This window comes from Alexandromys fortis, unplaced genomic scaffold, assembly GCF_014885135.2.
Source record: "Alexandromys fortis isolate MF-2015 unplaced genomic scaffold, M_Fortis_MF-2015_v1.1 scaffold_158, whole genome shotgun sequence".
Classification (NCBI taxonomy): domain Eukaryota; kingdom Metazoa; phylum Chordata; class Mammalia; order Rodentia; family Cricetidae; genus Alexandromys; species Alexandromys fortis.
In genome coordinates, this window is record NW_026068039.1 from 2,133,395 (window position 1) to 2,155,034 (window position 21,640).

Sequence of the window (21,640 nt, forward strand, 5' to 3'; positions counted from 1 at the left end):
CCCCCCGAGACAGGGTTTCTCTGTGGTTTTGGAGCCTGTCCTGGAACTAGCTCTTGTAGACCAGGCTGGTCTTGAACTCACAGAGATCCGCCTGCCTCTGCCTCCCGAGTGCTGGGATTAAAGGTGTGCGCCACCACCACCCGGCTTCTAGGTAGCTTTATTGAAGTATAGTTAGATGTAGTGAACACAATCATTCTGTATGGTGATTGTACATACAGCCCATGTTGATGGGTATAGGTGTGTGTGGTTTGTGTATGTATGTACAAGTGTACATGCATATGCTTTTATGGATACCAGAGGCCAACCTTGGGAGATGTTTTAGACTTATTCCACTTTGTTTTGTTGTTGCTATTTTATTTTGTTTGTTTGTTAATTGAGATAGGGTCTCTCACTGAGATTTGGCATTAGGATTAGACTTGGCATTGAGCCCCAGGGATCATTCTGTCTCTCTCCAGAGCTGAGAATGTAAGCACATCCCATCATGCCTAGATTTTTACATGGGTTCTGGGGACCAACCTCATGCTTGTGTGGCAAGCACTTTATGGATTAGTATATCTTACCAGCCCTACATTTATCATGTATTTTCTTATTTTGATTTGTTTTATATATGTGTGTAGGCACATGTGTCATGGCATGCAGGTAGAAGTCAGAGGACAACTTGTAGGAGTTGGCTCTCTCCTGTCATGTGGGTCCTGGGAGTAGAATTCAGCTCATTAGGCTCAGCAGCAAATGCCTTTACCTGCTAAGTCATCTCACCTACCCAAATTCATCATTTTTAAAAAATAACTTTTTTTATGGGTTGGACAGATGACTTAGAGGTTAAGAGTGCTGACTGCTCTCTTCCAGAGGTTCTGAGTTCAGTTCCCAGCAACCGCATGGTGGTTATAGATGGAGATAACCCTAACCCCAGCCCTAACCCTCTAACCCTCTATAATAGAATCTGATGCCCTCTTCTGGCATGAAGGTATGCGTACAGAACACTCATATACATAAAACATAAATAAAATTTTAAAAAATAACTATGCTTTTGTGACCCACACAGGTGTAGCAGACAGAAGTGGGTTTGCTGCAGATTCTTCATTACAACTGGCTATTGTTATCTGTTTATATGCCTCTATGGAAAAACAAGATTTTTTATTTTATGTGTATGCATGTTTTGCCTACTGTATGTATGTGCATCATGTGCATATGTGTACCTGGTGCTAGAAGATGATAGATCTCCTGGACCTGGAGTTACAGTTCTAGCTGTGGGTGCTGGGAACTGAACCTGTGTCCTCTGAAAGAGCAGGAAGTCTTCTTGACCACGGAGCCATCTCTCTAGCACCAAATTCGTCATTCTAAATGGAACATTCTGCTTCATTTTTTTTTTTTCTGAGACAGGATCTTGTTATGTTGCCCAGGTTGGTCTTGAATTACTAGTGTCATATGGATCTATTGCCTTAGCTTTCTAGTAAGATTCTGAGTTTTGACAGAACTTTATAACAGTCATAATCATGGCCTCAACAGGCTCAAGACATAGAAGAGTTCTAACATTCTGGAAACTTCCTTATGTCCTGTTGTCCAAATCCAGTGTCGGCTGATCTGCTGGTCCTGTCCCTGTAGCTTTTCCTTTGCGGTAACTTTTAATGTACGGAGAGGAATGAAAAGTGACCTAAAGTGAGTCAGTGCCTGCTGAGTGAGGGGAGGGACCGGCTAAGCTGTGACTGTTAATTTACATAGCTACAACAAAATAGTCTTCTGGGAACTATGAATTGCTTAAAACAGTAGTATTGGTTTTTCAAATTGACAGTGGATATTTATGAAAAGAATTTTCTGTTTATATGGTTTTCTCCTAAGTAATTATATACACAAATTTCTATTTCAGTGAATTTGGGAGGTTTGAAAGATCACATTAAAGAGATCCAGCGGTGTCGGCGGTTGATTCTAATTGCTTGTGGCACAAGTTACCATGCTGGTGTGGCAGTAAGTGGCCTCTTTACATTTTAGTTACAGTGTATTGGAATCAGGGTATCTGCAGCTCAGTAGTATTTCTAGTAACATACCATGTAAAACTGTATTTAAAACTTTAAAAGTTATTATTGTATGTGTACATGATATGTAGGGAGGCATGCATGTGAAGGGCAGGGGACAACTGGAGTAGGTTCTCTCCTTCCACCTTTATGAGAATTTTGAGGGTTCAGTTCGCTCTCCAGACTTGTGTGGCAAGTCCTTTACCTATTGAGCTATCTTGCTTTAGCCTTGTAAAACTATCTTATTAAAGCATGTTATTGTGTCATTTTTTTACATGACCTTTCAGGAAAGGGATAGAGGATGTTCTAGTTGCTTTGTTAATGGAAGATGTGCTATAGAAAGAGAGCTACATATACATATAGGCTGCCTTTGATTGACATCATAACTAGAGTGGGAAGGGGCTTTGCACTGACCTAAGTAGCCCACAGAGCATGCCTTCTTGTAGTCATTAGGTGTTGTTTTTTGTTTTTTTGAGAATATAAACTAATAAAAATGGGTTAATTCTAAATGTAAAAACTAGCTAACAATACACTTAAGTAATTGGCCAAGCAGTGATTTAAATAATATAGTTTGGGAGTCTGGGCACCCGTGAAACAAAAAGCAGCCTCCTACTACACCAGGTCTAAGATCCTCCTTCCTCAGCCTCTTAATATACCTTTTGGGGTTTGCTTATTTTGCTTAGAATTGTCCACTAGACTCAGACAGATGGCCAGTGACTTTTGTGAGCCTCAGCAGGCTTTACTTCACAGGTACTTTTCTGCAAAGAAAACAGAATTAGTTAATTCTTTTATTTATTTATTTATTTATTTATTTATTTATTTATTTATTTATTTATTTATTCGTTTGTTTGTTTGTTTTGTATTTTCGAGACAGGTCCTGGAACTCGCTCTGTAGACCAGGCTGGCCTCGAACTCACAGGCTGCCTCTGCCTCCCAAGTGCTGGGATTAAAGGCGTGCGCCACCACCACCAGGCCAGACTTAGTTTATTTTAGATTTATTTGTTTTATTTTATGTGTGTGAGTGTTTTGCTTGCAAGAATGTCTGTGCACCACTGGTGTGCCTGGTGCCCTTGCAGGTCAGAAGAGGGCATTGAATCTCCTGGAATTACTGATGTCTATGAATCACTTTGTGGCTGCTGGGACCTGGACCAGAATCCTCTGCAAGAGCAGCTGATGTTCTTAACTACTAACCTATCTCACCAGCCCAGACTTGGCTAAATTAGTCTTTAGAAATGGAAAGTCCTGTGTTGGGAACTTACATTGGTTGTCAGTAAAGAAACTGGGACATGATGGCCACTTAAGTTAGATTCAGCTGTAGTTTCTTCATAAGTGTAGATTACACACTGGCATACACAAGTCTCTTGCACTCAGTTTTTGCTTTAAGATTGGTTTCCAAAGTTCATGAGAATAATTTTTTATTTGCTGCAACATAAATATTTACCTCTTACTCTGTGGGAGTTAATTTTTGTTTTTCTTGAGAAAGGGTTTCTCTGTGTAGGCCTGACTGTCCTGGTCTTTAGACCAGGCTGGCCTCAAACTCCCAGAGGTCTGCCTGCGTCTGCCTCCTGAGTGCTGGGAATAAAGGTGTGGGCCACCACTGTCTGATGAGTTATGTTCATTTTTAATATCTGGTAGGTTGTTAGGTTTGTTTGTTTGAAGATAAAATTCCAATCTAATACATTTGTAATCTAAGGGGAAATTTTTTACTTACATTTATTTGAAGGAAAACATTTAGCTTATTAGTGTCAGTATCTGATTTATGAATAATTATAAATCACGCCATCATAAAAGTAATTAAAAGTAGGAGCACTTGCCGGGCGGTGGTGGCGCACGCCTTTAATCCCAGCACTTGGGAGGCAGAGGCAGGCCTGGTCTACAAGAGCTAGTTCCAGGACAGGAACCAAAACTACAGAGAAACCCTGTCTAGAAAAACAAAACAAAACAAAAAAAAAAATATAGGGGCACTTAATTTTCACATATTTGGCGTTCATATTTCTGTAATATTGTTATTATCATGTTGCTGCGATGTTGTAAAAAACTCCCAAACTAAGATAACTGGAACCAAGCACAACAAAACAATTCTCTTTCAGTTTGTGGGCAAGCAAAAGTTCCAGAGCTGTGGAGTATGGACAACTTTGCAGGGGTCTTTTAGTTTCTCTCTCTCTCTCTGCATGCATATGTGACACATGTATAGGTCTGGCTGACCTCAGAAGAGGGTGTAAGGCCTCTTTGGAACTGGAGGCGTAAATGGTTGTGAGCCACTAGTCCTGGGTGCTGGCGAAGAAACTCAGGTCCTCTGCAAGCAGCTCTCCTGCCAGCCTTTGTGGCTTTTATTGCTATAAAGGAGGAACACATGGAGATGAGACTAGAGACAGGCAGGGCGGGGCTGGCCTGAAGAAACAGGTGACGGGCTAGTGAGCGAGACTGTCTGTTGTCAGCGTTAAAGCACCGCCATGTGTCTGTGCATCTACAAGACTTAAGAGATTTTGGTGCTTACAAGTTTGTGTTCTGTTGTTTCTAACTTTCTAACATTTGGAGTTGAATGAATATGTGTACCATTGACATTTTAATTTTAAATATCAGGAATTGGAGAGTTAGAGATAACACACAAGTTCATTCAAAACAGTGCTTTTTCTCCTCAAAATGTTCCTTTGTGTGGATATATCCACTTATAAGAATGTTTGCATGGAGCTTAGAATTATGACTCACACCTTATAATCCCAGCACTCAGAAGGCTGAGATAGGAACCTTACTGCAAATTTGAGGCCAGCTTCAACTGTATAGTGAATTCTAGACGAGTCTAGTCTTGAAAAATAGGATTGTTTTAAAACACTTGTATTAAAGCGTTAGCAATGCTTATCTCTTGCATAGTGGGATGTTGAATACCTTTAATTTTTTTATTCTTTAATTTGTATTACTTAATGTTTTCCAAATTTATGCCTTGTTTTTCTTTTGGCAGCGCTGGGGTTGGAAGCAGTGATGGGGTTGGTTGGCCTTATGCCTGCTAGGCAAGTTCTCATCACTGAACTATACCTCTAGTCTGTATGCTATTTTTATTATCACAAAAGTAGAAACTGTACATTAAGACCAAAGAAGTTCAATGAATAAGGATGTCTGAAGGTAGATTGTGTTCTCTTTTCTCTCTAGACCCGTCAGGTTCTAGAGGAGCTGACAGAGTTGCCGGTGATGGTGGAGCTTGCTAGTGACTTCTTGGATAGAAACACTCCAGTCTTTCGAGATGATGTTTGCTTTTTCATTAGTCAATCAGGTATGTTCATTTTAGACTTTAAGGGGAAAAAAAGTCACTGTAAGTCAATTTTCCTAATAATTCTATCAAATCTTTTAAGAACTAATGCTTAAACTGGTATTTCAATGACCTGGTAAGTACAGATTGACTTCAGACATACTAATACATTCTTTATGATTCAGTAAAAATGAACACCATTTATACATACAGCTTAAAGAGCTTAATTTTCAGATGAGAAACAAAAGAGATCCTAGAAAGCCTATGTCTTGTAAATGTATGGTTTTTGTTATTTGAGACAGGGTCTCACTATGTAGTCTTTGTTGACCTGAACTCACTAGGTAGACAAGGATGGCCTCCAACTCAGTGATTTGACTGTCTCTTCAAGCCAAGTGCTGGGAGTAAAGATGCATGGCACCGTGCCTGGCTATATCTTCTAAGTTTAATAAGAGCTTGCCTCATGCTTTATTTAAAACAAACAAGTTGAAAGTGTGGCCAGCTTTTCATGTAAGAAGCGGCATACTCTAAAACTGCTGTGTCACTTTTGTCCCTTTTACACAGGTGAGACAGCTGATACCCTGATGGCTCTTCGGTACTGTAAGGAGAGAGGAGCCCTAACTGTGGGGATCACAAATACAGTCGGCAGTTCTATATCAAGGGAGACAGATTGTGGGGTTCATATCAATGCTGGTCCTGAGGTTGGCGTGGCCAGTACAAAGGTAAATCCTTGGTTTCTTCCACGGCGGTTACTTAAGCATCCTGTTGGTGAGGGGTGCTGGTCTGGGGGCCAGTTAATGTGTTCTTTTCCCTGGTGTAGTCTTAGAGTTTACAGAGGACAGTGTTTACCAGGTCTGCTTTAAAAGATGTCTGCCAGCTTTTCCTGTTCGTCAGGCACAGTCTCTATTCTCCAAGTACAATAACTCCAAGCAGTCATACACCGCCCTGTTACTGGTGTAGTTGGGATTAGAAAAGCAGTAAATTAGAAATGGACAGTTTAATCCAGACAATTATTGATGTTTTTATTTTATTTTTTATTTATGTATTCCTGATTTCCTTAAGTATGTCAGAATATGACACTACTTTTGAAAAACCGTAACAAGGAATATACTTTGTTAAACTGACAAGTAAAGCTAATTGGGTGCTGGGTAGATGTTCGTCGTTTAAGAATGGTTGGTGTGGTAGGCAGTGGTGGCACAAGCCTTTAATCCCATCACTCTGGAGGCACAGGCAGACGGATCTCTGTGAGTTCAAGGACAGCCTGGTCTACAGAGTAAGTGCCAGGACAGGTTCCAAAGCTATACAGAGAAATCCTGTCTTGTACAAACTTAAGGCCTGAGTTCAAATCCTCAGCACCCATGTAAAAAGCCTGATTATGTCTGCCTGTGACCTTTGGGTGTGTGGAGATAGGAGGATCCTGGAGGTTGTTAGCTGCCAACTTAGCTCCAGGTTCAGTGATCAGCTATGTTTCCTTAAGTCAGAGTGGTAGAACAGGGTACCTGCGGCCTGCTCACCATTGTTCGTGCATGGATGCATGGATGCACATTCACAGTGCAATGTCTCCCTTCCTGACACAGTCAGAGCAATAAGATATATACATAAAGCTTCAAAAGCAGAAATGACAGGATAGTATTCATTTCTTTTTAAATATTGCATCTGTAGGAGTTTAAAAATACCTTGGTTTTAAAGGTGTGTAAAACTGCTATCTGTAGCTGAGATATAAAACTTTTTGTAAGTTGTATAAGTATATAAAATACAAAATGTTACTTAGGATTTTTGAAATTTCAGCTTACCTGTTTTTCTGCTTAAGTTTAATATTTTTTGTTGATTGATATGTTTCAGTGGTTTAGGCTTTAATCCTTAAATCTCATGGAAAACTTTTGTGGAAAATTTGTGATTCTTACGTTAAAAACTCTGGATATTTTGTTTTTGTTTTGAGAGTCTTGACATTACTATAATTTACACATAGTTGAAATGTGAATTTTCTCCATATGGTGATTAAAACATGTGAGTTGCTTGTGCTTAGGGCCATCCTGTGGGGGAGTGAATAACGAGCTGTTTGTAGCAGAGTCCAGACAGCTCTGATCAGGGATGGGCACACAGGCTCCTGTCCACAGCACGTGAACCACTGCACATCAGCATGTGTGGAGAGACAGATGATTGAGTTGCAGGGGATGTACTTTACAAAGTATTCTTGATCCTTTAGTTTATGAGAGCTTGAATTTCTCCATCGTTTTATTATGAAGGTTTTCGTGCATGTAGCAGTTACAATGACTTAACACCCATTTACCCACGCCTGGATTCCACCATGAGTCTTTTCTACAGTTTTAGGAAGGTGCAGCTTGCACTGCCATGTGGTAAACTTACTTGGTTGTGCGGCTGTCACCACACAGTTTTAGGAGACCGTGTTCACAGAACAGCAGTTACTCCTTTGTGCTCTTGCCAGTCCATGCCCACTCCTAACCTCTGGCTTCACGCTCAAATCTACTGCTTTCTCTTACTAAATATTGTGTCATTTTCCAGATAGTTCTCATGAATAGGAGTTTTATGAGACATGTCTTCTATAATTGGCTTTCACTTAGCATGAAGCCTTTGAAGCTTGTTCACATTGTTGTTAGTATCAGCAGTTTTTCTCTAAAAGCAAATCCTTTTAATTTCTTAAAATTTGAAATATTTATAGGAAGTTACAAAGTTGTGTTATCAGTCAGCCTCACATTATCATAACAATAGCTGAGGCAACTAACATGAAAAGAAAAAGGTTTCTTTGGTTCATAGCTCTGGAGGTCCCAGTCTGAAATTAGGCAGCATCGTTGTTTTGTAGCTCTGGTTAGGCAGTCAGTCATGCAGTAGGGAGTGAGCCAGGAAGCAGAGATAATCTGAGAGTCAGGGCCCACAAACTCCTTCAAGGATTTTTTCTTAGATAACCAAAGGATCCGTTACTAGTCATCAGCTCCTACCAAAAGGAGGAGGTCTGTAATCTTTCAGGAGGACCACCCTGGGGACCAAGCCTTTAGCACATGTACTGGTACCCTAGTAGTAGCCCCAGTAGAGATGCCCCATGTACCCTTCACCCCGTTCCCTAGTGCTTACATCTTGGATAAGAAAGCAAGTATCTTTTAAAGTATGTAATGTCTTTTAAAAGTGTCAGCTTTAGTAATAGTGAGTATTGACAAGATGGCTTAGCAGGTAAAGGTGTCCACCACCAACATCAGCCAAACCTGACGATTTGAGTTTGATCCCTAGAACCTGTATAGGGGAAGGAGAGAACTGACTCTCTCTAAGTAGTTTTCTGACCTCCACACGTATACTGTGGTATGCACCCTTTTCCCCCTCTGAATAAATAAATCTTTTAATAAATAAAAATACCTTCATTAAAATCTTTTAATAATTATGGCAGCTTATTTATTATTTAATTATTTATTAATGTAATACAGCTTCATTCTTCCTGGATTCCAAAGTAATTTTGTTTTCAGTTGTCTTAGATATTCTTGGCTTGGTGTTCTATAAGATAGGTTCTGGGTTATTTCATTACAGCAGTTTCTGAATAGGAAGTGAGTTTGTATGTTTTAAGTAGTCACAGAAGTTGCTCCCCATCACTGCTCAGTGATGAGCCTGTGTACAAGTTTCCAACTCTGCCTGAGAAGATGGTTGGTTTAGAAGACTGTTACTGACTTTCACATAGTATCAGACCAATGATAATTTGGTGTTTCTTTCGGAATTGATGATGCCCGTGTGCAGAATTTGTAGTTCTTGTTATTGCAGGTGTTTAAAATTTTACCACACTGCTGACTTAGGGTTTTTTTTGTTTGTTTTGTTTTAATGTGCCTAAGTAATTTTGTTTTGGACTTAATAAAAAGAAAATCAAGTTGGAAAGTTCAGTCAACATTTTCTGGGTAAATTTTTTTTCAGACCATAGTAGATTGTAAATGTGAGGTATAGCTTATTTTTATCATATTGAGTTTCTTGGTATGCACAGATGAAATGAAAACTGGTGGCTGGGACACACTCATTGGTAGCGTGACATTAGTGGTGGATTGGAGCGGCTAGACTGAGTGCTTGTTGCAAGATCAAGTTGGATTTGGAACAGCTTCATATCTTAGGGGACAAAGATCCTGTTAGTGATTTTTCTCTTCATTGAAAGACACATCCATAGTGACAAGGGGAAGCTGACACTTAGAATTCAGAACATAGGCTCCATTCATACTTAAGCGTGTATGTGGTTCCAATCTGCTGGGGGGATGAAATAGGGACAGGTGGCTGTGGAGGCCAAAGGTGTCCAGCAGAAGTGGCAGGGTCTCACGTAATAGTTTGGCTGAGGTGTCTCCTCAGCATGACAGGAGCATAATCACTTAGGAATTGACTCAGGGAAGAATGCTAGAAACTGGGTGTAAAATCGTAATACACTTCCTGAATAAAGACCTATGCACAGCACAATATACCTAACAATTTAGCAATGAAAATTAAGTAAAAGTCTCAAAGGCCTAAAGCACAAAAGCTTTCTTTGAAATAATATTGAGTCCTCCAGGCATATGGCACATGCCTTTAATCAGCATGGAGGTGGAGGCAGGTGGATCTCTGAATTTAAGGCTTACCTGGTCTACAGAGAGTTCTGGGACATCCGGGGCCACACAAAGGAACCCTGTCTCAAAAGAAAACAACCACAAAAGTAAGAAAAAGAAAAACAGACAAAGAACAATAAATTTGTCAAAAGAGTGAATATTATTAGCTAACGCACATGAAAAGAAATCTTAGTTTCTTTGGACTGAAGTTATGAATGACAGGCTCTTGTGCTGGTGTGCACCTGTTGGATTACTCAAGCCCTTGGGTTTGAGATCAGCTTGGCAACAAAGGGAGAAGACTCCCACGTGGTGAAAGGAAAGAACTGACTCCCATAGATTGTCCTCTGATTTTCACATGCCTGTCAGGATAAGCACATGAGCTACCAGCTCCAAATAAATAAACCTTTGGAAAAGGTTAAGATGGTAGTCATTTGTCTAAAAGATAGTTTTGACTCTCTGACAAATTTTTTTTTTTTTTTTGGTTTTTCGAGACAGGGTTTCTCTGTGGCTTTGGAGCCTGGCCCGGAACTAGCTCTGTAGACCAAGTTGACCTCGAACTCACAAAGATCCGCCTGCCTCTGCCTCCCGAGTGCTGGGATTAAAGGTGTGCGCCACCACAGCCCGGCCTATACTTATTTTTTTAATTGAATGTTTTTTGAGATAGGAGTTCATGTATCTCAGGCTGGCCTCAAGCTTGTTCTGTCGCTAAGGAGGGTCTTGGTTTTTTTATTCCTTGGGTTCTGCCTTCCAAGTTTTGGGATTATGGGTGTGTGCCACTATGTGTGCTTAATAACTTTCTTTTATTGAAAATATATTTTTTCATACATAATAAATAAAGAAAAACTAGGACCAGCAAGGTAGCTAAGTGAATGAAGTTGTTTGCTGCCAAGCCTGACAATTTCAGTTTTACCCTGTGGACCCCATAGAAGGAGAGAACTGACTTCTAGAGGTTGTCCTCTGACCTATAAACACACACACACACACACACACACACACACTTACAAGTAAATGTAAGTTATAAATACCAATATGTTATCATAGGTTTGCAGATGCTTAATTTTTACTTACTTACATATATTTAGATTTTCCTTTAACTTTTAGTTGCTTTTTGTTTGTTAAAAAAATAAGAATGAGGACTTGTGTGGGGATACCTCTGTCTGGACAGTGTTAAGTTTCCGGCACCTAGTAAGCAGCTGTGCCTGGTAGTTTGCATTTATCAAGGGGAAATGGAGACGGGTGGATTGCTAGGGCTTGATTACCGGTGCAGCATAATCAGTGAGCCCTAGGTCCCAGTGAGAGACTGTCTCAGTGAAAAATGGACAGGGGGCAGCTCCTGAGGAATCCCTACGGTTGGCCTTAGGCCTCCACGTGCACACATGTAGGTAAATCTCACCCCAGGGTGCCCTCTTCCTGTAACTCAAGCGCAAAGTGAGAATGAGCTAAGTGTGGTAGCTCACACCTGTACTTTGTGCACTTGGGAGACTGAGGCAGGAGAATTACTTTGAAACTAACCCAGGGTATGGAGTATGACCCTATCTTTAAAAGAAAAAGAAAAAAAAAAAGTGAAAACGAGGAAATGCCAGTAGGCAAAGATTAAGGAGCAGGGGTGGGGCATTTTATAGCTATCCACAGATCTCTTAGTGCCAGGAGCTCTGTCCTTTCTCCTTACTGTGGTTAGGCACATTCAGATTATCTGTACCTTCCTTCAATCTCTTTCCCTTCTGAGGGGTGTGAGGAGGTTCATAAGCCCTAGTATTTTATGTAGGTCTGAGATACCTAAGTGCTTTGTGATTAAAAATAGAGGTAGATGCTAAGCCAGGCCAGCAGCAACATTGGGATTTGATTTTCATCTTTTTGTTAAAATTTCCAGGTTCTTAAAATGCACCTGGAATTAATTTTTGTTTTCTTTGGTGTTTCAGGCTTACACCAGCCAGTTTGTGTCCCTTGTGATGTTTGCCCTCATGATGTGTGATGACAGGATCTCCATGCAAGAGAGGCGTAAAGAGATCATGCTTGGATTGAAGCGGCTGCCAGGTATGAAGACACTCATATTTTAGAGGTGTTTTAAAATATAATTTTTCTTAGCATCGAAAATAATAGGTTTCTTTCTTTTTTGGTGTTTTGTTTTTGAGGCAAGGTCTCACATAGCTGAGATTGGCCTCAAACAGTAACCATTTAGCTGAGGATGAGCCCAGGGCTTGGTACATGTTAGGCAAGCATCTCTACCACCAGAACCACATCCCCAGCCCTGGATTGCTTTATAGACTATAAATATTAATCTATTGAAGCACAGTTGGCAAAGATTCCATCTTAGAGACTGTTTCTTCACCCTTTTAATCATTCCCTTTGCTGTGCAGAAGCTTCTTAGTTAGCAATAATCACACTCTGGTTACACTTGGGTTGGCTGCCATACTGCACTGCGCAAAACTGCGGAAACGTGAATTCCACGAAGTCCTACTTGTCAGTTCTTGTGATAATTTCCTGTCTTGGGAGTCTGGTTGTGGAAGTCCTTGTCTTTGCCTGTGCCAGTGTCTTGAAGTATTTTCACAATATGTTTTTCTCCAGGAATTTTAAGTTTTGGTTTTTCTTCAGGGTGAAAAATAATGAATCTAACTTTTTTTATATGTCAGTACCCATGTTTGTATATTGAAGACATAATTTTTCTTCAGAGGTGACTTTTCTCAACATTTTTGTCAGAAACGGTGGCTGCTACCTTGTGGTCTGTTCCTGGTCCTCTCCTCTGTTGTCTGCATATTGAGTTTATGTCGGTCACTCTCACTCTGTCGTTAGTCTTCATCTACGCAGTGTCCTAGGACTAAACAGAGTACAGTTGGGTGTTGGGAAGCCTCCTGCATTACCCTTTCTGCTTGAGCAGTAGTTCTCAACCCTCCTAATACTGTGACCCCGTAATACAGTTCCTCGTGTTGTGGTGACCCCAACCCTAAGATTATTCTTGTTTCTGTTTCTTAACTGTAATTTTTCTGCTGTTAACGAATCACAAAACAAATATCTGTGTTTTCCGCTGTGAAAGGGTCCTTTGACCCCCAGGTTGAGAACCACTGTTGTAGAGCTTCAGCGTTCCTGCCCTCACAGCAGTGGCCAGCAGAGAGCTGGCTCAGGCCTGTCTGCTCCAGAGTTATTTCTAGGTACCTAGAGCAGTGCTCCCTTCCCACATACTTCACTGCCTGGACTTTTTTGGCATGTCAGAGTCTGTCCCTTCCTTCCCTCTCCAGCTGTCTCCCACTGGTGTGTGCAGCTTGAGCTTGAGCTTCTTGACTTGAGACTGTTCTCTAGTCTTGGGCCTAGAGTAGTGCAGTTTTTAAATTTAATTATTTTATTATGTGTATAGGTATTTTGCCTGCAATGTATATCTGTGCACCACATGCATGCAGGTTCCTGTAGAGGCCAGAAGAGAACATCGGATCCCCTGGAACTGGAGTTATAGGTAGTTGTGAGCCGCAGTGTGAGTGCTTGGATTTGAACCTGGGTCCTCTAGAAGAGCAGTCTGTGTTCTTAGCCAATAAGCTATTTATCCAGCTCTGATTAGCTTAGTTTTAAGAAGTAGGTTTCTTTCTAAGCTCGGGTCTGACCACAGAGTCATAAAATGACAGAAGGAACCCCATTGCTGGAGGATGCACTGTCTGCAGACCAGTACCTGACTTGAGGCTTTGAGGGCTGTAGTTTGTCCTGTGGGTGGGACTTCTCATCTCTTTTTCAGGCTGTGTGGCTTACCTTTTGGATGAAACTTCTGTTTCCCTTCTCCCAGTAAGGGAGCCATAGGTCTAGAGCTATGCTCCATTTGGTTACTTTTTGCCTGGTGGCTTTTCTGATCTTTTTTTGAGACCAGGTCTCTTGTATCCCAGGTGGAGTTTAACTTAGTACGTAGGGGAGAATGACCTTGAACTCTTGATTCTCCTGCTTCTACCTCCTGAGTGCTTGGATTACAGGTATTATCCACTATGCCCAGTTGTATGCAGTTGTGGGGCTTGACCCTGTGTTCGTTGTAGGCAAGCACACTCTAACTCTGTCAGTTGAACTACATCTTTGACCCTTTGAGTCTTTTTTTTTTTTTTTTTAATTCTAATTTTTCTCCCTGACTATCACAGGAGGCAGCTTTTGGCCCACCACCCTATCTGGAACTCTAAACTAAGGCTCTTTATTTTATTTTCTATATGTTTGATGTGGAAGGGACTGAACAATGAATGAAGTTCTCATCTTACTCCTGGTGCTGTGGTTTGTAGTTGCATAGTTAGAAGGTCTTTCTGTTTTTGCCTCCATGTTAAGAGAATTTCATGCTGATGCCACAGAAGAGAGGAAGTACTGGTCTCTGCTGTTTGCTTCCAGTATAGCATTGTTACTTTATCTATGTATTGCTCCTTTTTCATAGGCTGGGCTAATCTTTATCTTAACAGACTTGATTAAGGAAGTGCTGAGCATGGATGATGAAATTCAGAAGCTGGCAACAGAACTGTACCACCAGAAGTCAGTCCTGATAATGGGACGAGGCTATCATTACGCTACGTGTCTGGAAGGAGCCCTGGTGCGTTTTCTCACTTAAGTTGACTTTACTCCTAAAGACTTAGGGATAGGGCACATACACTTTTTTTGGTTTTTCGGGACAAGGTTTCTCTGTGTAACAGTCCAGGCTGGTCTTAAACTCACAGAGATCCACCTGCCTCTGCCTCCCAAGTACTGGGATTAAAGGTGTGTGCCACCACCACCTGGTGGGAATGTGTACTTTTTTTTTCTTTTTTAAATTTATTTATTTATTAAAGATTTCTGCCTCCTCCCCGCCACTGCCTCCCCTTTCCCTCCCCCTCCCCCCGGCCAAGTCCCCCTCCCCTGATCAGGGAACGTGTACTTTTATTTATTCTGCAGTACTTAACCCACAGAGAGCTAGGCATTCAAAATATCACTGTGCCTTGTCATTCATTTAGTTGTGTATGTATGGGTGTGTGTGTGTGTGTGTGTGTGAGCACATGCATGGGTGGGAGGTGGTATGCTTCAGTGCATGTGTGGGAATCGGGACAGCTCAAGCTGGAGTCAGTTTTCTTCCAACCATTTGAATCCTGAACATCAAACTCAGGTTGTCAGGCTTGGTGGCAAGCATCCTTATCTTGCTGACTCCCCACATACTTGTAAAACAAATGAATTGAAATGGGCAAAATGTTTAAAATGCCTCTGTTTGTATATTGTGGTTTGTTTGCCTTAAGAAGATGCCGTAAAACTTAATTCAAAAGTGAAAGCCAAGAAAAGTTTACATGGGAACTAGAGGTTAGCATTTTAAGTTGGGTATACATGCAATTGAAATATGAACAACTGACTTAAGGTTCACTAGATAAGAAGTTGAAGTGAATTATAAGGCACAGCATGACTGATGTTGATAGTCTGAATCCTTAAGAATACTCTTTGTAGAACTTCAGCACTGTGGTTGTTGGTGTTTTGGAAGTGATAATCTGTTGTTAGCTCTAGGGACAGATCAGTAGTAGTCTTTAATACTTCCTAGTAGACCTAACCATCTCAGATACTTTGTGTAATATGTCCTTAAAAGTAGAATTTTGAAAAATGAACTAAAGACTTACCTGGTTCTTTAATTCTAGAAAATCAAGGAGATTACTTACATGCACTCTGAAGGCATCCTTGCTGGTGAGCTAAAGCATGGCCCTCTGGCCTTGGTGGACAAGTTGATGCCTGTCATCATGATCATCATGCGAGACCACACTTATGCCAAGTGTCAGAACGCACTACAGCAAGTGGTTGCACGGCAGGTAGGTCAAGCGCTGTGATAATAGCCTGGAGCTCTGTGAGCGGGGTTATCAAAGCACAGGTGAATTTATGCTAACTGTGCCAGACCAGGCCTGGGAGATGACCGCAAACCATGCTTGCTTGCCAACTTCTTTGCTGTGCTGTTTATGTATAGGGAGCCAGAGGCTTAGCTTTTGATGGTTCCTGACCATCCTCTCATTATCAGCTCTCATAATATAAGATCTAAACCAAAACTAGGCCCTAGTCTCCAGATTCTTTCTTCTGTCAGTTAACACAATGTTTTCTTTTTACTTTAACATGATGAAGTATTTCCTTCAAAAGGAATTCTAATGTGTAGAGTTTACATTAACATCATGAATACTGTGCCTCACATTCTCCCACCATCAGTTGGCTTATGTTTAATTCCAGAGATATTTCTCCCTCAACACAGTGTACTGGAAATAAACTTGAACTTCAAAGGAAGGCGAACCTGTATTCAAGCTTGGCGTTTCTTTCTTATGTAAATTTTTGACAAAAATCTACTGAGTTGCACAAAAGCTGTTCGTGCCCATCTACATGAGCAGTCAGAGCGTGTCTGTGTATCTTGCAGTGTGGAGCACATGCTCACTTGTTGCCTGGCATGTACTTCTCGTGATTGTGTCTGCATGTGGTTTTCTTCCCAGGGGCGCCCAGTCGTGATCTGTGATAAGGAGGATACCGAGACCATTAAGAACACAAAAAGGACAATCAAGGTGCCCCACTCAGTAGACTGCTTGCAGGGCATTCTCAGTGTGATCCCCTTGCAGCTGCTGGCTTTCCATCTGGCTGTGCTGAGAGGCTACGATGTGAGTGACCGCCTCTGTAGAACTCCGGGGTGGCTTTTGAACTCTAGGGTACATCTTGATATAGTTAGTCCCAACTTTTTTTGTTTTGTTTTTAGATATTTATTTATTTAGTTAGTTTGTATATATACATGTCACAGTTCAAGGGTGGAGGTCAGGGGACAACTGGTAAGAACTGGTTCTCTCCTTCCACTCTGTGAGTCCTAAGGAGTGAATTCAGGTTTGGCAGCGAGCATCTTTGCTTGTTGTGTCTCACCAGCCCTCCCAACTTTCACAGTAGCTCTTGAAGATCCGCTGCACCTGTGTCTTTGCACAGCCCGGTCCATAGTTTACATTGCTTTCTTCTTACCCATAGGATTAGAAGAAGCCTTGGTGTTTACTCCAGGCCTTAGACTGACTGGGCAGGGGCTGTGATTGGCATTTTGGGGTGGGACAAGTCTGTGGTTTGGATCTCCCACAGTGAGGGCTGCAGGACTTGTAGCATTCTTAGTCCTCTTGCTATTGTGGGAACCAAAATATCCTGTCGTGTTTCCAGGGTTCCCTGTGAGGTCTGCCTCCATAGAGGGACTGAGGTAGCTCTCCCGGTATATATTAGCACCTTCCTCTATTGTTTTTCAGTTATTTCTTAATATAATTCTCTTTTTTTTTGCAGGTTGATTTCCCACGGAATCTTGCCAAATCTGTAACTGTAGAATAAAAGGCATCTGAAACTTATGACAGTTAAGCAACATGAGACACCTTTTGTATTTAAATTTTTGATTTAAACTGTTGCCTCCTGAAAGCCTTTTTAGTAAATTCTTATTTATATATCAGTTATAATTATCCCTCTCAATTAATGATTTTGTGCAATTGCCTCATTTTCAATAATACATGGGGGCGTTTGATTAATAGAATTTAAATTGAACCTGAAGTCAGAGAGATTTTAGCTGTAGTGTTGTATAAAGAACTGGATAATGAATTTTTGGGTCCTCCACTTCAATCATGGAGGTTTGTTGAGTCTTTGAGATGATTGTTGTTTTCCCATGCCTTGATTCAGTCAGACTGATAAAAGACCAATGCATTCATTGGAATACTCAAAGTCAAAAGCCAGCGTGTGCTAGTACCTGCTGAAGGCTTTGCTACATGATTTATAAGTTGAAGATGCTGTGGTTTATTCTGAAGCTTGTCTATATTTTGTTTGTAAATCAAACTGTTCACCTAAAAAACCTAAGTTCAGTTAAATTGGTCTAAACATGGCTGTCATCTCTAGGTAGAGGGAGCATGGGGGCAGTGTGCGGTACATTGTGTCCTCCACGCTAGAATAAAACACCACGTGGAGTTGTGTAGCTCTCTGATCTGAACTACTTTAGACCCCAACAATGTGGCTGGATGTTTGAATATAGGACCTGGGCATCCTACTCCTTGTTTCTTTACCTCCTCAGAGTCGTTTGCATTGCCTTCAAACTGTAGAGCTTAATTTAAAAAAAAATATTGTTGAATGACACCCTGTCTCCTTTGACATCACAGCAGAGTTGCTGTCAAGCATCTCAGATTGGTGTTGGCATGTTCAGTTCTCTCTTCAGCTTTGTCCCAAGTCCCTTCCCTGCCTTGCTGCAGAAAGCATCCCCTTATGGCAGTTTGGAGGTTCTTCTTGATAACTTGTGAGATTTGCACTGGTCTTCAGTGTATGTGGTAGATGAGGCTTAGAACTTCACATACTTTACACTGTGGAGTGACATGGTTTAGGGTTGCTTTCTAGATGTTTTCCTTTGTATTGTCTTGACTCCTGTTCAGGAATGAATGCAGTATGAAGAAGTGATATTGACATGCCTTCATGCTGATAGGGTCAGAAATGGAGGTCAACAGTTGGGGTAAAGTGTTTAAAGTAGAACATTAGTTTGACACCCTATAAATGTGTGGAATAATTTCTTCATAGAATTATTTGGGTCAGATCATGTGGCTGTAGGAAGGTGGTTATATTCAGTTAGGTCCATTTCTTTCAAAAGCTTTCACCGTTATTGTGGAAGTGCAGTAGTGGAGTTGGTAGCTCACTCTTTGTGTTTGAACTTGATGTTAAGCAGTTCATGCTATGCCAGAAGTGTAGGCTTCTTGTGAAGGTGGGTTGAAGACTGAGTTTATGTAACTTTGGAAGGTTTCACTTCCATTGATAGAGACTGGAAACCTGATTTTTTAAAAAATGTAAGACAGGGCCACAGTTTCTACCCCATGTAGCTGCTTTAGTTATGTTTATCTGTTCTAATTATTTCCAAGATTTCATGTTTGTCTAGCATGTGTATCATGTCATTTCTTGTATTTGACATAATAGCATGGCTACTCATAGTTGTGTGTGTTTCGTTGTTGTCTTTTTTCATGTGTTGCTCTGTACTGGGTGATGTTGGTACACTAAGACATTGTGAAATGATCACCACAGTATTCTTAGGTCATTCACCACCTCAGTTACTAATCCAGAGTCCTTTTGGAGCTGTTTTGAATTATACAGCTCAGTTTTACTTATCACCCTCTATGTAATGGAATATCGGAACTTAATTCTTCTGTCTGGCTCTGACTCTGAACCCATTCACCAGTTTCCCTTCCAAACACACTCCAAACCAGGATAAATCCTAAAAACCAGTCAAAAGCCCAAATGAAGTATTTTCTAAACAAATATTCTCTTCCCTATCCCATTTTGCTTTCTACCCTGGTTAATGTAGTGATTTTAAATTCTTTTATTAAGTTAGTTCTTAACACCCTGATATTTTAGTGAGGCAAGCCTCTGAGTGAGTGAATGAGTTGGCCCAGTTAAAATTAGTATAATATAGGACATGGAAATCTAATTTTTCAAAACAGAATATCCTGCAAAAGGGAGGCTTTCTATAAAAGTTCTTTCTTGTAGTGTGTTTAAAGTTTAAGTTCACACATACATCCTTTCCTGGGAACCCTTGCTAGGCAGGGAGGACTGTGGAGGACTCAGTTAATGGTTACTTTGAAGTCAACTTTTAAAAAAAAATCACCTATGCCATAGGAGTGAAAAGGCTACAGAAAGTGCAGTACTCACTCGTAGTTTGTGGCTGTCTGCAGCTGTGTCCGAACCCCAGCTGTGAGCAGCTGTGTGCTGGGCAGCAGAGCTACACCTTCAGAGCAGTTCTGACGTCACTGGTGGGTCTGTTTCTTGTGAAGACACAGGTGGAAGAGTGGAGAGATGGAGCTGAACTGAGGTGTTAAATGCTGTGAAAGGGTTTGTTTACTTAAACAGTGCTCCGCGTTCTGGAGCATCTTCGTAAGCAGCTGTCCCGGTCTCTCCACGATACATGGGTCTATGGTACAATAAAGAGCCGCAGTTAATAATATGCTGAGATAAGCCACTGTGTGTCCCCGCTCCTCAGAGGGACGCTTCAGGTACTGTGCAGGAGGCTGTTATTCTGTGTCCTGGGTGGTTTCTGAGGTAACACGGTTGTCTCCCTTTGAATCCAGGGTCCTTATCTGAGTAGTTCTGAGGAGGGAGGAAAAGAGCCTGTTCTTGGTCCCTTGTAGTATTCCTCTGAAAGTCGTTTTTGTCACTCTTTAGAGAAGGAAACCAGCTGAACTTTAACAAACACACTTTCAGGTTTTTTTTTGGGGGGGGGGGCCTTGTCTTTTTTTTTTTTACAATGAGGATATTCTATAGCAATAAAAGAAACTAAGGTTACCTGTTTATTAAATACTATAACTGGTATGATTTTTCTAAAAAAAATTAAAAGCACAATCTCATTGGAAAGTGTTTATTAAAAAAGAATTCATAATTCACATTGAATTTAGGAAGGCCAAAGAAATGGAAGGGAATGGTAAAGACATTTTGGTTCATGACATCCACATGTTTAGTGAGTTGTATCTTCAAGAATACTAGCAGTGTTTTAAACTTGGAGATGGATTTTACATGATTCTGTTTACGCTCAAGTTTGAAAGTTTTAACATATAAGTTGGTCTTTCTCACTGTATTATTTAAAGATTGTTAAGTATTTCAGTGTCTCTGTAGCTTGATGAATCGAAACACGTCCTCAGACCCAGGATGGTGGCAAATAATGAAGCTGGCATTGGCCTTGAATAGTGATGTCCGTGGTTAAGCAAGACTGGATCTGTGTTGTGTAATTAGCTTGAGTGGTGTGCTGTAAAAGACACCAGGACAGAAGGCTGGTGAGGACGGCGTAGAAATTCTCGCATTATCTTCTTTTCTGTACCAGTTTCCAGAGTGAGTGTAGTAATGGTCTTGTTAACTTTTCAATGTTCTCTGGGTGAATGTGTTTTTCCATGAATAAAGTTTTGATATCTGTTGAAATTATACTTCTGTAGGACCGGGGGGTTACAATAATCATTGCTCTGTTTTGATTTTGTTTTCTTTTCAATGAATGTTTAGTTTTCTGAGCCAGATGGTTATTTCATCCTCATGTCCTGTTAAATCAATCCCGTGACTACACCGGAACTGTGAATAAATTACCCAAAACCTTGCTGTGTGTTTGCTCCTTTTTGATAGGGCTTGGGATGGCACCTGGGCCTCACACTCTAGGCCACAACCCATAGTATTTCATTTTGAAGGGTTTACCAGTATTTGAAACACACAAGCATGTAGCATTTTTAAAAAAGGTGCTGTCTTAATATAGCCAGTGTTTTCTTTCATTGTTAGTAAACATATTTTATTTCTGTTACTGCAATTATCCAGACCCACATGTCTCTAGGCCAGCTCCCAGCTGTTTTATCACTAGACAGCACTCTGATATCACACTCTGATGCATAGTACTTCACATTTGAAAAATAATTCGTGAACAGGTTACTAGACAACAGTGATGAGAAAGTTGAAGATGCATTGATAGCCACAGGAGCAGGAAGAGTGAGGGTGAGTGGCGGTCACGCCTGGCCTGCACTGGGCACTTCATAGGTAAGGTGTCCAGTATAGAACTGGAAACAGCAGGTCCATGCTGGCCTCCCTGGCTGGGCCTCACACAGCTCAGCCTCTGCCCTTGTTCTTCCCCTCGTCTTCCTCTGCTCCTCTGCTTTCTGACAGGATCATGACCTCCTCACCTCCCCACCATGGTTTTGGTATAAAAAATTTCTTTAAATTTGCCTCGGTTGCATGTTGATTTGACTGAACAGTTAACAAGAGCCAGGAAGTCCTAAAAATTAAAAATCTGCTTTCCCCTGGGGGTGGGGCTGAGAGCAGAATGGTTCTTCAGCTGCCCTGATGAGGGACACAGCAGAGGTCTCGCCAGTGACTAACGATACACGCATGCGCTC

The 21,640-nt window shown here is 41.1% G+C and overlaps 1 protein-coding gene across 2 annotated transcripts in view; it reads left to right on the forward strand.

Moving 5' to 3' along the window:
* Window positions 1-20,856, forward strand: part of Gfpt1 (glutamine--fructose-6-phosphate transaminase 1) — a 55,489-nt gene extending 34,633 nt beyond the window's left edge. For both annotated transcript variants that reach the window (XM_050165406.1, XM_050165407.1), the window contains 8 exons: window positions 1,865-1,962; window positions 5,157-5,277; window positions 5,815-5,972; window positions 11,729-11,843; window positions 14,222-14,349; window positions 15,410-15,577; window positions 16,238-16,399; window positions 17,049-20,856. In XM_050165406.1, coding sequence (XP_050021363.1) covers window positions 1,865-1,962; window positions 5,157-5,277; window positions 5,815-5,972; window positions 11,729-11,843; window positions 14,222-14,349; window positions 15,410-15,577; window positions 16,238-16,399; window positions 17,049-17,093 — 995 coding nt within the window. In that variant the 3' untranslated portion in view covers window positions 17,094-20,856. The remainder of the gene's footprint in view (window positions 1-1,864; window positions 1,963-5,156; window positions 5,278-5,814; window positions 5,973-11,728; window positions 11,844-14,221; window positions 14,350-15,409; window positions 15,578-16,237; window positions 16,400-17,048) is intronic.
* Window positions 20,857-21,640: the final 784 nt, after the last annotated feature.